General features: G+C 43.3%; 2 protein-coding genes and 1 non-coding gene across 6 annotated transcripts in view; 2 read left to right on the forward strand and 1 right to left on the reverse strand.

The window, feature by feature from the left end:
• The first annotated feature begins 3,711 nt into the window (after positions 1-3,711).
• LOC118312318 (fibrous sheath CABYR-binding protein-like) lies at positions 3,712-12,433 on the forward strand. 3 transcript variants are annotated; one of them, XM_035636836.2, is made up of 4 exons: positions 3,712-3,907; positions 7,499-7,599; positions 8,533-8,605; positions 10,942-12,433. In XM_035636836.2, the coding sequence occupies exons 1-4, from the start codon at positions 3,841-3,843 to the stop codon at positions 11,487-11,489; spliced, it is 789 nt and encodes a 262-aa protein (XP_035492729.2). In that variant the 5' UTR covers positions 3,712-3,840; the 3' UTR covers positions 11,490-12,433. The 3 variants fall into 3 exon arrangements, with proteins under 3 accessions (XP_035492729.2, XP_035492730.2, XP_035492732.2); XM_035636837.2 differs by lacking the exon at positions 3,712-3,907 and adding an exon at positions 3,935-4,010; XM_035636839.2 differs by lacking the exon at positions 3,712-3,907 and adding an exon at positions 4,799-4,917.
• Positions 9,499-9,590, reverse strand: trnar-ucu. The gene is given in 2 exon segments: positions 9,499-9,534; positions 9,554-9,590. It is a non-coding gene; the product is annotated as a tRNA-Arg (tRNA).
• A 649-nt stretch (positions 12,434-13,082) lies between the features above and the next one.
• LOC118313248 (fibrous sheath CABYR-binding protein) overlaps positions 13,083-15,481 on the forward strand; it is a 3,734-nt gene continuing 1,335 nt past the window's right edge. For both annotated transcript variants that reach the window (XM_035638597.2, XM_035638598.2), the window contains exon 1: positions 13,083-14,507. In XM_035638597.2, coding sequence (XP_035494490.2) covers positions 13,649-14,507 — 859 coding nt within the window. In that variant the 5' untranslated portion in view covers positions 13,083-13,648. The remainder of the gene's footprint in view (positions 14,508-15,481) is intronic.

Below are 15,481 nucleotides of genomic sequence, written 5' to 3' on the forward strand. Positions count from 1 at the left end.
TCAGTCTTGACCTGTTGTAGTGTATCAACAGACGCGGCAGTGGAAATTACGGCCCACCATCAGACACGCCAAGATGGCTGTAGAGTTCATAATGTGAGGGCTGACAATACTGTGCATCGGCATTGTAGCTCTATTGTTGTTAAATGTTGGTTTAATTAGCAAGAAAAGTCAGATTGTCGATGACGTGAGGCATTCACGTTTGCTTTGGTTTCAGGCACTTCCCATGTCATTCAGTGTGAAAAGAGACAATGTGACTTTAAATCTTTAAAGCCACCAGGTGTCGAATTTGAAAATATCAGACTTTGGTTCTCCCGGTGGCAGTCCACACTTATTCTCGACTATCACTGAGGTAGTGCCGCGAAAGACGCCGTGTTCCAGAGTTATCAGAGTTATCCGAGTTTCTGACTTTAAAAAGCGTCCGCCTCAACTTCGAGGTCACAATCTCAACTAGACAACTCAGATTTGTCCGAAAGCTCTGACATATCCACCTTGGTAGTAGGGAATCTCCTGAAAACCAAACAAATGCACTGTAGACCCTTTGCCTCTGTAGGTTAACCCAGATTTATTGCATAAGCTGTTTGATTGTTGGTGCACATGATTTTAGTCCTCACACAGACAACTCTGAAATCACACATGTCTTGATGTCGCGACCACTCGCAAGCCATTAATGTGGGAGTCTGTCCCATCTCTGCCACCCATCGCATAAACATAACCACCACTTCCCTCCCCAGCAAGCCGAACCCAGAACGGGTTTTACGTACAGAAGTTTGTGCTATCTGAATATTATGAACAATGCCGTAAACCATAAACATTCAAAAGACTGTGGCTTTAAAGTCACAGTCAAGTGGCAGTTTCAGCATCTATAGTTTCTGTGATGTCACAAGTGGAACTGAAGATACAGACTGGGACCATGTGCTTTTGGAAACGTTAAATATTTTGCCAACTGACAGCATAACTCAAGCCCATGATGTTGTCCACTGCAGATGCTCCTACGACCAACAAGTCCAGGGTTATGTAATCAACGCCACATTTGTTTAGGTAAATATATGTACATACATTCCCCCAAGTGTAGGATTCTCCATATGCGACTTCCCTGATTCGCTAACCTCTACAGTATGTTGCTGTGCATACAAGTACCTTTAAAGCAGGGGTTTTAAGATTCCCTTCCATCTGCAATGAAAGGTTTCCACCACAGCACTGTGTCCAAACGTACAAAACATCACGGCAGTCATGCAACGGTCTTGTGCGTGAGCAGTGTGGCCGATGGTAATGTGTGTTGTAATTTTTGTGTCTAATCGATGATTCAGAGGTTGTCACATGCTGGGGCAAACCTCTCCGGCCCAGGATCTGGAACAGGAACTGTGGATCATGCAGCACACCAGAGGTACGGTATGTGCAGCTGAGTGAGCGTGAGTGTGCACATGCTAGTGCCAGATTGGTGCAACATTCACCGGCCCAGTGGGAGACGTCTTTCTCTACACTCAGGAAAGACTCAACAAGCAACAATCTGCCCAAAGGCAGGTCACAAACTTTGAACAGAAAGCCTTTACAGAGAAACACACTGTGGGGGATGCACAGTTTGAAAGACACAGGAGTTTACCAGACGGGAGGGCACTCCCATGAAAATACACATTTAGGTTGGATAATGGGTAATGTAGGATCCAACCTTTTTTCAGCTCCACCCAGACGACGGACAAAAGTTAGACTATGCCGACATCAGCAGCTCAGACTTTGACCAGGGCTTGTAACGTCATAGAAGTGCAAAGATCTCTGGGGTTAAAACTAGAGTAAGTATGAAAGTACTCCGCAAGGAGTCCCATTTATGAAGGAAGAAAAAAGTTTATTTATACACTACATTTCAACAGCGAGGCAATTCAAAGTTATTTACATAAGATACAAAAGGCATCATGACCAATTGTAAAAGCAACATGGGACAATAAAAAGAGAATTTTAAATAAATTAAAGAGTTAAATGGGGAATTGATCAACCAAATGAAATGATAAGAAATGCAAGAGTAAAGGTCTTCAAACTTGATTCAAAAGAGTTCTCTGTGAGTTTGTTCCACACATGTGGAGCATGAAAAAAATGAACGGAGCTTCAACATGTTCAGTTTAGACAGTACATGAGTATTATCTTGATGTATGTCTTGTCAGTGTTGTTATGCTTGTTCTACCACAGGAGGGCAACAGAGACACAACACACAGCAGTAGGTGCAACAGACTCTTGATTTTATTTCAGATGTTGCCAACTGAACAGTATGTCTTGAGGACAGTCACTCATGGTCCTTAAACCTACAGAGAACAGCTCATTTCATTCTACTTCTCTCTCAGCTTTTCCTCTTGCCTCCAGTCTTGGCTCTACTGTAGCCCTGCCAGTCAGAGCAATGCGCAAAGCAAAATCAAAACAGCACTCTGGCAAAGTGTGTGTTATATAACCACAGCTCACTGTCTCTTTCCGTGCAACCACATGGGACAGTAATCCACTTGGCACCAGCGCAAGAGATGTCTGATGTCACAGCAGAGTTTGTTTTGTGATGGCCCTGATAAGATAAGATGAGATAAGATGAACGTTTATTGGGCCCCAACATGGGGAAATTCAGAATCGACTCAACAGCACATAAGTGTAGCATATAACACAAAATAACACAAAATGGAAATACTACAAACTACTACCACAAATACTGTATAAAATAATGTGCAATATAAAATTATAATTCAATAAAAGTTAGATGGTTGTGCAGTTGGGATTTGGAGTGGATTGAGTCTTAGACTGTGGGTGCTGTGGCCTTGTGCAGTCTGATGTGCAGGGAGAAAGGAGCCTCCCTGGCGGGCTGGACGAGTCTGTGGCTGAACGTGCTCCGGAGCTGCCCCAGTTCAGCACAGAGGTGATGAGAGGGGTTGTCCATGATCGCTCTCAGCTTTCCTCTCATCCTCTCCTCTGTCACTGTCTCCACATTGTCCAGTTCCATCCCCACCACAGAGCTGGCCTTCCCCACCAGCTTGGTGCCAAAGCTCTGCAGCAGCCTAGTGCACCAGAGCCTCCTCAGAAGGAACGGCCTCAGTGTTGTCTGACCAGTCCAGTTTGTTGTTGAGTGTCACCTTGGTTTTCCCGGTGTTGAGCTGCAGGTGCTTTCTACAAAGCTCTCGACCAGGTCCCTGTCCTCCCCCTCCTTGTCGCCTGTGACGCAGCCGGCGGTGGAGGAGTCGTCTGAGAACTTTTGGAGGTGGCATGTTCCAGAGTTGAAGCAGAAGTCTGCAGCGTAGAGGGTGAACAGAATTGGCGACAGGACAGTTCCCCCGGGGTGAGCCAGTGTTGCTCACCACCACATCTGACAAGTAGCCTCGCAGCCTGACATACTGCAGCCTGTCAGTGAGGTGGTCTGTGATCCATTGTCACGAGGTCCTGGTCCACCTGCATTACAGAGAGCTTCTCAGCCAGCCGGGGAGGCTGAACGGCGTCGAACACCACCGGAGAAGTCGAAGAGCATAATCTTCCAGTGCTTTTTTTGGGGACCTCCAGGTGTGTGCATGCCCCGCGAAGCAGGTAGATGACGGCACCGTCGACACTACTGCACCGCCTCACTCCGGTGTCACACCGACAGGAGTGTAACCAGAGAATGAAGCTTTGTGACTTCAAACCGGTGCTGTTGTTCTACCTTATCGCCTGTAGGTGTCGCGCTGGTCCACTGATCCCTTGTGACGGAGGGGGCGTCCTCTTCCCAATCAGCGCTGGGCTGGAACTGAGTGTCCATCCTCGGTCATCCTTAAAAGCTGCTGGAAACACGCGCAGACTCACACTCTCACTCACTCACTCTCACCTGCCACTGACGAGCGAGCGAAGATGTTCTGCAGACGGGCATTGCAGAGAGTCGGGCCGCTGGCGCGGAGGGCGTTCCAACCCAGAAACGGTGAGTCCGCGTCACCACCGGAAGCTTCGCAGTGGTGAACTGATGAACTGGTGTGAAGTTAATGGGAGCAATGGAGCATACGCTGCCTCGTGCGTTTTCAGCAGTAGGTTTTAAAATGAATGGCGTCGGTGAAAGGTTTTACTGCTTGACTGATCTTGTTTGAAATTTGATTTTTTTTTTTATAATTATTATTTTAAAATTTTTGATTTTTATTTTTTATTTTTTTTTATTTTTCATTTTTCTTACGCATGAACTGTGAGTCTTGACGTGTTCACATGAACTGTGAGTCTTGACGTGTTCACATGAACACACGTGCGGGCCACTTGATTGTGCGCGGTCGAGCTGCAGCAGCCAGCCTGACACGAGGAGGTGTGTCCTGCTTTGGGGACACTCCGTTCTGCACGCTGGTTATGAAAGAGGACCCATCACACATAGATTGTCTGTTCTTACTCTGACTTTAGGTTTTTGAACTTGACTGAGTGAGCGTCACTTAATTTTGAATGCCAGTGCCCGAGTGTCGAACACAACCACGTTTTTACAGGATTACTTTTCACGTGTCCTCGTTTTCAATGAGCTTGATGAAACTGTTTGGTGATCTGCCATTGTCTACACAAGTTTCAGCCTCCCTGACTATGACAGTCATATTGAAAAGCCCATTTGCATGTTAACTCCATACACTAATTTGATGTGAATCGAAGCAAATAACTAGTTGTATTTGCATTTTATTCCTCACTTTGCTTACAAGCAATCTCTCCAGAGGGCGTTTAGGACTTGATCACTTAAAGGACACTTTCTCTTTTCATGCCTTCCTGCTCCGTTCATCCTTTCCTTTGGAATCTGAGCATGTGGAATTTAGGCCGAGGGCAAAACTGCTGTTTTAATTTCCTGTTTAGAAAAGTCGACTGATGCTGGAAAAACCTGAGGATGACTCCAGTTGGCCACGGAGGAGACACCAATACATTTCTAAAAGACTGCAACCAAAACTGCTTGTGACTTTGCAGCCTATGTAGGTGGGTATAGGAAGTAAAAAGCAGAGGTTAATGCCGTAGGCCAATGTGCTGTAATTGCACAACACACAATCAGAGCACGCTAAGGCCCGCAGGTAGCACCTGCAGGGCCACACTAGTCCTGCCGTGCAGGTTTCTCTCTGTCTCAGTGAGCACATGGTTGCTGATGGGACAGAAGTGGAGGGGACACATTCACCCAGAATGCATGTCCACGTGTCAGTGATGCCACAGGAGCCATGTTTGTCCGTTGTTGCCTGACATGCGTGTCCATTTTAAAGGCTTGAATCTCACTGCAGGGATTAACTGATTACCTGTATAAATAACCTCTACTTGGACTTGTCCCTACATCGGTGCTGCTGTGTCATGGGTATTAGAGGAGGAGGGAGAGTTGACTTGCAGCTACATTGGCTCAGCATTCAGAAGCCCTGTTTTGGTTTTATAGTAATGTATCACTCGGTAGTTCAGCTGGACTACATTAACAAGAGCAGTCAAGAGAGCGCAGACCTCCAGCAAGGCCCAGCCTCCCAGTGGTGAAGACTCCGTCAAACAATTCCTGGATCCAGATCTGTCTCTGAATCCCTCCCAAAATATGATCCCCTGTGACCTATCTAAAACATCAGTCAGTAACTTTTTGTTTAACCCTGCTAACAAACGACAGACAAACCAAGCCATCACACAACCACCTTGGTGAAGGTCAAAATGTAGCTTGGGCCTGCAGCTGTAAGCTTAGCTTAGCACAAAGACTGAAAATGGGGGGCGAACAGCTAGCTCTGCCCAAAGGTAACAAAATGTTCCTACTCGTCCTTCACTATTTGGCACATTTTTGTTAAATTTTTTTGCGTCATCACTTCATAAATTCGATGATAAAAACACCACATTATGAATTTAGGGGGTAGAGTGTCTGTTACCAGATAAACTGCGAAGATCCAGGAAGTTGATACTGTGGACCACGAAAAAGCAAGGCACGAATTGTCAAACTACTTTGAATTGAATATATTAAAATTATTATTATATATATTCAATGTTTTAAAGAAATACTTAAAACTGCAATATAACCTTGGAAGCAGCGTGGAAAAGTTGTGAACACAAGGCTGACATACAGCCACCTTAACTTTCGATAGAAAACTTGTTCACAAACATCTGCTTACACATCCAGCAGTCACATTGCAATTTCTGTCATAATTGATGATTAATGTCGTTGGCAATCACTCATTTAGAGTTGTGTTTCTGGCCAGCTTCAGTCATTTCCTTTCAGCTACGTTTGTGGTCTCACACATTCACTATTATTCCCACATTATCATTTGATATAAAAAATACCAAATATAGCTATGCTAACAATTTTCAGGGGCTTTAACTGTCTGGGACCGAAGATTTTTTTTTAAGGTAAAATTTTCCTAAATGTGCAATCTAGAAATAAACTAATATTCTGAAAAGTGTCCTCTTAAAAACAGCAGGTTAACTGCCAACCAGTTGTTCATATACATTCACGTTGTCAGTGGAAAAGTCCCAGGGAAGAGTATGACCTACAACACATCTATGAAGAAGGAAAAGGGGCGTGGTGTATATATTGCTGTACAGCGTGTTCTTTCACTGCTTCACATGGCCTACAGTACTGTGCCTGCCGAGCAAACCAAACACAGAGGGTTGACATTATGCTATGCAACTGTAACTGTTTCACGTTCACTCTTTGGTGAGTGTGATAGAGGTCTAGGTAGGAAGCGATTAGGGTGTTTGGGATTCAGGGTGGATTTATTTATGGCCTCCTCTGCATGCACCACTGGCAATCCTCTAAACACTAGCAAATCTTTCCACAGGAGGTACAAGCTGCAGCCAGCCACACTCGCCTATCCACCACTGCCCAACTGATGTCACCCCTCCCACCCCGCACCCCAAGTCTTCTACTACCTCATATGATTTCAAGTCCACTTGATCATTTTAAGATTGTTTGTTTTGATGCAAATCAAGGATTGACAAGCAGGCTGTGTCTGTGTTTGTATGTGCTGCTGGGGATCTCATTTAAGGGACAGTTTGGTGTTTAGCTTGGCTGCTGCTAAATCTTTCATCCCCTCTGCTACAAATGACCAGAGCTTCATTGTGTAACTGGATTAAGGGACGGGGACATGTTGTCACTGTCGGAACGTATTCTCTCTGAATGATGGTTTCCCAAATGAATCGCCCTATAAATTGTTAAAGGTATCATAGCTGTATTATAGTATAATGCTTCTTTCTGCTCCCTTTCGAACATTTATTTATAGATTTATCTTGCTTATTTGTTATCCATTATTATTGGCCATCTTGTATTTGTTGTAGTTTTTTTTCTTTTAAAATGTTATTGCTTATTACTTTTTTAAATGTTCGAAGTAAAGTTTATTTTATTCTCTAGCTTTTTTTATGGTTCTTTATGATTTAAGCACATGAAACAAATGCCCTCTGTTCAATCAGGGATTACTTGAAGGTGCAAATAATTTTCTTGTGCAAGATTGACATGGAGTAAATTAAATTACTATTTCTGAGTAAATTAAAATCTTAACTTCATGTTCTTTGCCGTACTAACCCAGTCACTTTACCCTCCTGTGTCTCTTAGCCGCTCCAGTGCGACACATGGCCTTCGGCGTCCCTGGTGGCTCCACCAACATGACATACTTTCTTCTGTGTGGAGGAGGCCTCACTGCTGCAGTCGTCTATGTGAGCATCACAGATTTATCCGTTCTGGTTTCAAATTTGTAGTTGTGACCTTTTCAGTGTTAATATTTCTTGTGTCCTTCTGCAGTGATTTCCTAAAACGATAATGCTCAAACATGACTTAAATACCAGTGTCGGGGGTAAATATTTACATATGAGAAGCATAGTAAGTAAATGGAAGCATGAGAATGTGAATAACAGGGAAGTTAAGAGGCTTCCATTATTTGGAATTATTTGAGTGAAATTGTAGATGCCATTTGTTGGATCATAAGAAATTTAATGTTTCATACATTATGCATCTAAATCTATAAATCATTTAAACAACTATTTTAATATTGGTAGCTGTGAACATAGAAACGTACTATATACCATAGAGAGGATGATCACTATAAAAAGATAAGAGGAAAAGTGTACAGAACTTTCCCGAAGGAATGAGATCTTGTTGCTGTCCCAAATCAACTTTCATTTGTCTGTAATTTTCATAATTATGGGTTAGAAACGTCCTTGACAATCTGAACTGTGTGAATGAGCACACAAAAAGTTTTCTACTTGAATTAACTTCTGATACCAAACCACAACCAGAAATGCGACTTGGATGCGAACTGGATTGAACCAGTTAACTTGTGGGTCATCTTTTTAACACTGGTGTGTTTACTGCTGTGAGCTCGAAGCTAGTTGACGTGCAGCATCAGGACAGACAGCACCGTCTGGAGCAGACCTCTGCACAGCTGGCACACACACAAGCTCTTTGTGCTTTCAGACAAACTCTGCCACATGCAGACTTGTTTACTGTGCGTATCAGCTGTGCTGGGTCGTGATAGCCAAAATGTCGGCGTTAAAGATGGATTTTGTAATACACTTGCCATTTTCCTGCCGTATAATCATTTGGTGTGTGATGGAATGTAAATAAGCCCATATCTGCCCTCCCTTTCACAGGCCTACAAGACAGTCAATGGTGACAGTGAGCGCTATGAGGACAGACTGGCCACAACGGGCTCCCCGGCAGAGGGTCAGTTACGCACGCACACACTAAAAACTGTTGACTAGAATTTCACATTGTCATGTCTAAAGTAAAATTAATAAATTACAGACAAAATATTTTGAATTGCACATGACTAAAGGTCTACAGCCATCCTAGCGGCGCTGAGCGTCTGCCATGTCTTTTGCTGATGTTGGCTGAATGCTAAAGAGAAAATTTACACTTTTATCCATCTACTCTGACACCAGAGGCATATTTTTCCTCAATATACAAAGTGTATTTACTGACTTGGTCCTGGCTTCACCACCCAAATATCCAACATGGTAGAATGACTTTTCTCAATGACATTATCTCGCCTGTCTGTCTTGATTTCTGTCTGCAAATGATTTGTCTATTCAGCCAGTTTGTTCCTGGAGAGGTCGTGGCTCTGTGCCCAGAGCAGCTAACTACAGGGGGATGAGCAGCCACTGGTCCGGCTGTGCACATGTAGTCCGGCTGTGCACATGTAGCCTGGAAGTGTTTTTGGTCACAGATGGTTTCAAACTCTCCTCCCTGAATATTTGGTCTTTAAAATGTTATGTTATCATATTATGTAATCAAGTTAAGCAAAGAAACATCTTGAAGAACACAGTGGTAGTGATTGAAGTGAACGTGATCAAGGATAATACATCCTGACACTAATCTGAGTACTCATCACCAAGTGCAATTACAGTGCAATGTTCCTGCGTTGCACAGTACTTCCCTAACTTGGTTAACCCCTGATATAACGTCACCCCTGTATGACATCAGATGTATAGTTTCTAGTAATGACAATATCATGTCATTGCTACCCAAGTCAGTAATGTGTAGGACAAATCCCTCGCACATGGATTTGGGTTGATGTGCAAGTGTTGTTATCTGTCACTACGGTGTCAGTGTGTGAGCGACTCTGGTGGGACTCGAACCCAAAACCTTTGGATGAGTCTTCCCGAGTGTTGCTAGAAGTCCAATGCGCTATCCATTGCGCGACAGAGCCCAGAGCTCTTGAAAGAGAAAGTAGTGTAAACAGAAGTCCAAAATGCTTGTACGTCACATGACTCAGGTAGACTTCAGATAGTTCCCGGAAGTTCTTGGCACGCAACTAGAATCCATTATTCAGAGCGACAGAACTGCGATTTTTGGTAATTAGTAGTCAATAAATTTACAATATAACAGACCGACATACCTATGTAGTCAATACCCTTTTTTAAACAATTTTTTTTTTTTACAAATGATATTATTTATTTAATGCGCATGTTGATTTGATTCAGATGTGCTGATAATAAACAATCTGACTATTTAAACGTCTTACCCTTCATAAGTGCAACACAAACAGTCCATTGACTCCATTCTGCTGTTACTCTAATGCGCTGCTGTTCACTTGCGGGAACTATTGCGAGGATCCATGATCCGCCATTGCTGGGGGGAAAAAAAGTGGTTCATTAGAGTGAACGGAGTTGTCGGCCCGTTTCCTCACGTCAGTGAGGCCAGCAGTTATATTTTTGTCCCTCTGATGACATGTTAGGATTAAGGATTAACCTTCTCTTTACTCATATTATGTTGACTGTTAACAGCAGCTGCTTTACCTATAAGACCTTTTAAGCTCTTGACCCTCAACCACACGTTACATGTTTGACAGGAGTTTGGTGTCAAATAGAAGAGACGTTCGTCTGCTAACCAGAATGTCGGTGGTTCGATCTCCACCTTCCCCCTGTTTGCATGCCGGAGTTTCCTTGATTAAGATACTTGACCCTTAAATTCCCTCTGACGGCTCTTCAGCAGTGTATGAATGTGAAAGAAAAAGTGTGTAATGGCAGCGCTGTACGTATGTGAGTGAATGATAAGACTAAAAAAGGGCAAAATAAATACTGTCCATTTACCAAAGGTGCCTTTTTTTTCTTTTTTTTTTTTTTAAAGGTTCAAAATAAAACATTTTTATTGCAAAGATGGATTTCAGAAAATAGTTTATAGTTTCGGATTTTGTCCTTTTTCTCTGGATTCCCAGTGCCTGGATTTCTCAGACGTTTAAGGGTCATTGGAAGAACAGTTTGACCTTTCAGTCACTTAGAGCTCAACTTATGTCAACTCCAGAAGTTCATTTGGGCCCAAATAATATTACTCCTAGTGCCAAGTGGAACAATTTACTCTTACACCAATATCTGTAGCAGCAAATATGAGTTGACCCTTTGTCAGGAATATTTGAAATGCACTTCCAACAGCCAAGAAATGGCACTAGCTGTTTGTTTATGTTTTTTTGTTTAGTTTCTGGAAGTACTTCGACAGACCCATCAGTTACTTGTTCAAAGTACGTTGCATTCACACTTTCTTCTGTTAATTACCTTTTTTAGCCTCTTCGGCTGAGGCAGCGCCAGAGGTAGCAGCTCCTGCAACTGAACTCATCCCCGTTGAGGAGGCCGTGCAGGCCACCGAGGCCCTCGCAGAATCTGTCCCCACTCCTGCAGAGGAAGTGGCAGAGGCCGCTCCTGACGTAGAAGCCGTGTCCGAAGAAGCCTCAGAGGTGGTCGTTACGGAGGCTCCAGCGGAGCCAGCAGTCACGGAAGAAGCTGCTTCTACTCCATCTGCAGAGGTAGAGGCAGTCCCTGAAGCTGCTCCTGTCGATGCCCCTGTGGAGACGCCGGTAGAAGCCCCCGCAGCAGAGGCCCCAGCGGTAGAAGCGGCAGAGGCCCCCGCTGCAGAGGCCCCCGCTGCAGAGGCCCCCGCTGCAGAGGCCCCCGCTGCAGAAGCCCCCGCAACAGAGGCCCCCGCTGCAGAAGCTCCAGCAGCAGAAGCCCCAGTGGAAGAAGCCCCCACAGCAGAGAGCGCTGGTACGGTTGCATTAGATGAAGATCCTGCTCCCCCCGCTGAGGCTGCCCCTGCTGCAGTGGTGGCTGCATAAAGCTCTGATGGTTTGATGTAGTTCAACCAGAAAGGGGGGGCTAGGTTAGTTGTGCTGTGTCCCACCTCTCTGGTCCCAGGAAAAAAGGACTTATGAACCCCTATTTTAGTAAAGCTGAAAAACGGCACTTCCAGTTGGTTATTGACCTGTTGGGGGTTCGTCAGTCCGGTTTTCGTGTGCCTTTCTTTCCCATAACTTGCCCAAACCTTTAGAGCCAAACCATTACAGTTTGCATCAGGCTGTCTGAACGGATTCGGTTTGAAAAATTCAGTTTCTGTAGGAATTCACTTCACCAGATCAGAGCTGATCCAAATTATGGTTTGGCTGCTGTACAGTTAATGGGAGTGTTGAAGTAAGTGATGTAATGGAGAGGACAGGGTGAATAATTGATGTTCTCCGTAAAATATTCATCAGTGGCCTTAAGAACAGTCTGATGTGGTTGATTTTGAAGAAATGGTTGTCTTGTTTCTTTCAATATCCTTTGCATATGCTCTTCCTCTACTCAGCAAAGGCTCACTCACAGCTACACTTTGTCCCATGAATCTTTGCTTCGGTTAGGATTACTATGCAAAAAGTAGGGAGATGGACCAGGAAGTCTGTATCTTCATTCAGACCTAACTCACTGTGAAGTGGGACCAAAAAGCAATTAGTGTCATTTTCTAGCCTGCAGTCGTTCTTTACATCTATAAATTCTTGTTTTTTCTTTTACCCCCTCAGTGATACAACAATGCCATAATAGTTTTCAGAATTTGTCTTTTGTCTACATTCAAATACTTTTATTTCCATTAGTGTTTCAGTGACACTCCTGCTCCAACTGTGGAACTAAGCATTCAGGGAACACAACAGAAAAGAAAATAGATTCACCTTGTGTCTGAGCATTAAAAGTTGTCATTATGATTAACATATTTTAAGTGTTCAAAGAATAAAACATCACTGGATGACAAGTAAATTTGAAGGTTTTTTTTGTCTGTGTGCTTCATATGTGTGCATAACCCTAACGTTATGATTCTGTTATCTTATTTGAAATGAGCTAAGTGTTTGGCGGTTTTGTGCTCTATAAACATTCAACAATCTTAGATGCGTTTGCTTGTTGCTTGAACAAATCATGTGAGGAATGTGACAGTAAATGTTGTAAAAAAAATCCAACAAAAAAAATCATAGTAGTTGAAGAAGCACCCTCTATAGAAATACTTCCTAACCTGAAGTATCCCCTGTACCATGTTCATGCTCCTGTGCATTCAAGTGGAAGATTTAATAACAAAGATCTTAAAAAGTTGTTCTGCCAGTTATACGACTATGCTCATGTTATATCCGAATGAGTCAGTTAATTTGATTGGCACCTTTTCCGTTCTCGAAAGATTTTAAATTGGAAATGGCTGGCTGAGATCTAAGTTAAGGTAAATCTAATACTGTCACAACTCTACCCACTCTAGATACAGTATGTTGGCAGCACTCAGAAGGAAACTGATGGATGTGGCAGGTTCTGCTCAAGATTTGAAAATGAAAGATTTAATCGGTTAAGACTAAATCAAGATTAGTGCTCATTGTTAGGGTGTCCTAGTGTTTTGCCAGGGTGGGGTGACGAGCAAAAGCATCACGAGACACTTTTGCAAAATCAACCTGTGACTCCCATGAGGTTGTTTACCAGTGTATCTAGCATAACCTCATTTAAATGTATACATTTAACGTAATTGTAACAAATAATTTTTAAAATGTGTTTCCTGGAGGTAATTAAAAAAACGTCCTTTTGGGTTATTCCATTTATTAGAAGCTTCTAGAGATTCATTCTGTCACATCAATCTCTTAAAAGGGTCAAGGGAGCTCACAGGATACAGTGTATCTGAGTTACTGTCTTGGGACACTTTAAAAGGAGCATGAACTGGGGTGGTAGTCTCCTGTAGAACATCTCCTGAACCTGTGGTGACCGTAGACCTTCCTGTGATAAACATCTGGTCGAGGTAAGTGTAATTTATTAATTTATTTATAAAATGTTCTGTGTAAAGCAGATATAATTCTTCTCTTGCCAATTATTGTCCTGCTCCCCTACCTCAGAGTCTTTGCCAGATCTGCTCACCGCTGTGAAGAACCTGGGAAGCTCCACAGTTGAGATCGCAGCAGCTTCTGTTGGCGAGACGAGTCTGGTGAAAGCTGTCCGACAAATGGAAGAAGATGGAAATGGTTCGGACTCCACACTGGAAATGGTTGAAGCCGATGTACTGGAAGCAACAGCAAAGGTAGTATCGGAGGAAGCAGCCGATACAGTGAGCAAGGAGGAGCTGAAGTCTGCAGTGGCCAGTGCTGTTGAGGATGTGGCTGAAGCAGAAGTAGCAGAAGCTCCATCAATTGAAGAGGGGATGACCGAGGAGATGTCTGCTCCTGCTGCAGCAGAGGAGGAGGAGGAGTTGGAAGCGGCTGCATTTCCTCCAGAGGAAGCTACCACTTCAGCCCCTGCAGTAGGGAAGGTGGAAGAGATCAACACTGGGGATCGGGCATCAGCCCCCGATGCTGCTCCCGTGGAAGCAGTCGCTTCTACAGAGGCCTCATCTGAAGATGTAGCTGAGGAAGTTACACCTGGTAAGGTGTCTGCAGAAGAGACTGCTCCAGATGAAGTTACACCTGCCGAAGAGGCCACCACCACTGCAGAAGCTGCCCCAGAGAACGAGACATCACCAGATGAGATGACACCCGCTGCTGAGACACCAGTGGAGGAAGGAGAGGATGAAGCTTCAGCAGAGGATGCAGCCAAAGCGGTATCAACACACAGTGATGCTGAAGCGGTCTTGGACACAGCTCAGCTGGCTACAGCCTCCACTGGAGCTGACCTGGAAGTTCTGTCAGCTGCTGAACCAGAATCTTCATCAGAGACTCCAGCACATGATACAAGGCACTGCCACTCCGCTCCTTCAGCTGGAGAGGATGTGGCGCCACCTCCTGCCTTGGGAGAAGAGCTGGTCAGTGAGGGAAAAGTGTACGTGTCACACGAGGCCAACGAGGCAGTGTCACTGGTGCTGGAACAAAGTAAGAACTGCCTATCTTTCCATACTTATTTTAGCATTGTGTACCTTTTGTTTAGTTAAACCTTTAGTTAATAAAATCAGTACCGTAATGTTTCACAATCAAAGGAGGAAAAATCTGGGACTCTGTATATAACTGGAAATAATTTAGATCCAATCTGATATGACCAGATTATCTTGAAATGCTATCGTCCCTCAAAAACGTGTAAATATTTGCAGATGTTTCTTTGCTTAAAAAATGTGTGTAAGGCTAAAAAGAGGATCATTCAAATTCAACCACAAAACAATGTAAATCAGTGAGGTTCTGACAGGTTTATGAAATTACAATAATGCACGTGTTATTCCATCTGCATTGCAAATTGACAAAGTACCTTAAACCCTGTTTTGATTGACCCACTGTTACAGCTTGTTAGAAAATATTTTTAAAATGGTTGGCTAAGGTAAGTACAGTAAGGTGTGGAAGTGTTGTTCTCGGCTCTATTTTTTGGTTACACTTCCCCATAAATTCTCAAATTGCAGCATATGATATATGTGGATTATAACATGCTATAATGTAATTGTAAGCAGCTATATATGCTTATTAATGCATTTGACAACAAGTGAAATTCAGCAAGCGGACATGACATTTTGAGGTTGGTGTATAAACAGAAAATCAATGACTATACTAAAACACTGTTTTAAAAAAAATAGAATAGAATAAAATAGTTATAACTTAACGAATACTATACAATAATAAATACTTAAAATGCCCTTTTACACAGGCGTTCAATTACATTGTTTGTGCCACTACACTGCATTGCTACATTTTATTATAGTGTTGAAATATTTTCTTTATTTTTTGCCAGAAAGACAAAATAGTCTGACAAGACAAATCTCTTTAGGATTTCAGGCACTAGATGGCAGCACACAAGTGGATATACTGTATTACCAGTACTTACTTGATTGAAGTCATGACAGACATGGATTGGTGTGTTTCAA

Source organism: Scophthalmus maximus, chromosome 8 (assembly GCF_022379125.1).
Source record: "Scophthalmus maximus strain ysfricsl-2021 chromosome 8, ASM2237912v1, whole genome shotgun sequence".
NCBI classification, from domain to species: domain Eukaryota; kingdom Metazoa; phylum Chordata; class Actinopteri; order Pleuronectiformes; family Scophthalmidae; genus Scophthalmus; species Scophthalmus maximus.

Coding starts and splice junctions, on each gene's coding strand:
- LOC118312318 (XM_035636836.2), top strand. CDS start 3,841: ATGTTCTGCAGACGGGCATTGCAGAGAGTCGGGCCGCTGGCGCGGAGG. Junction 3,908..7,498: donor GGCGTTCCAACCCAGAAACG/GTGAGTCCGCGT, acceptor TGTGTCTCTTAG/CCGCTCCAGTGCGACACATG. Junction 7,600..8,532: donor TCACTGCTGCAGTCGTCTAT/GTGAGCATCACA, acceptor TCCCTTTCACAG/GCCTACAAGACAGTCAATGG.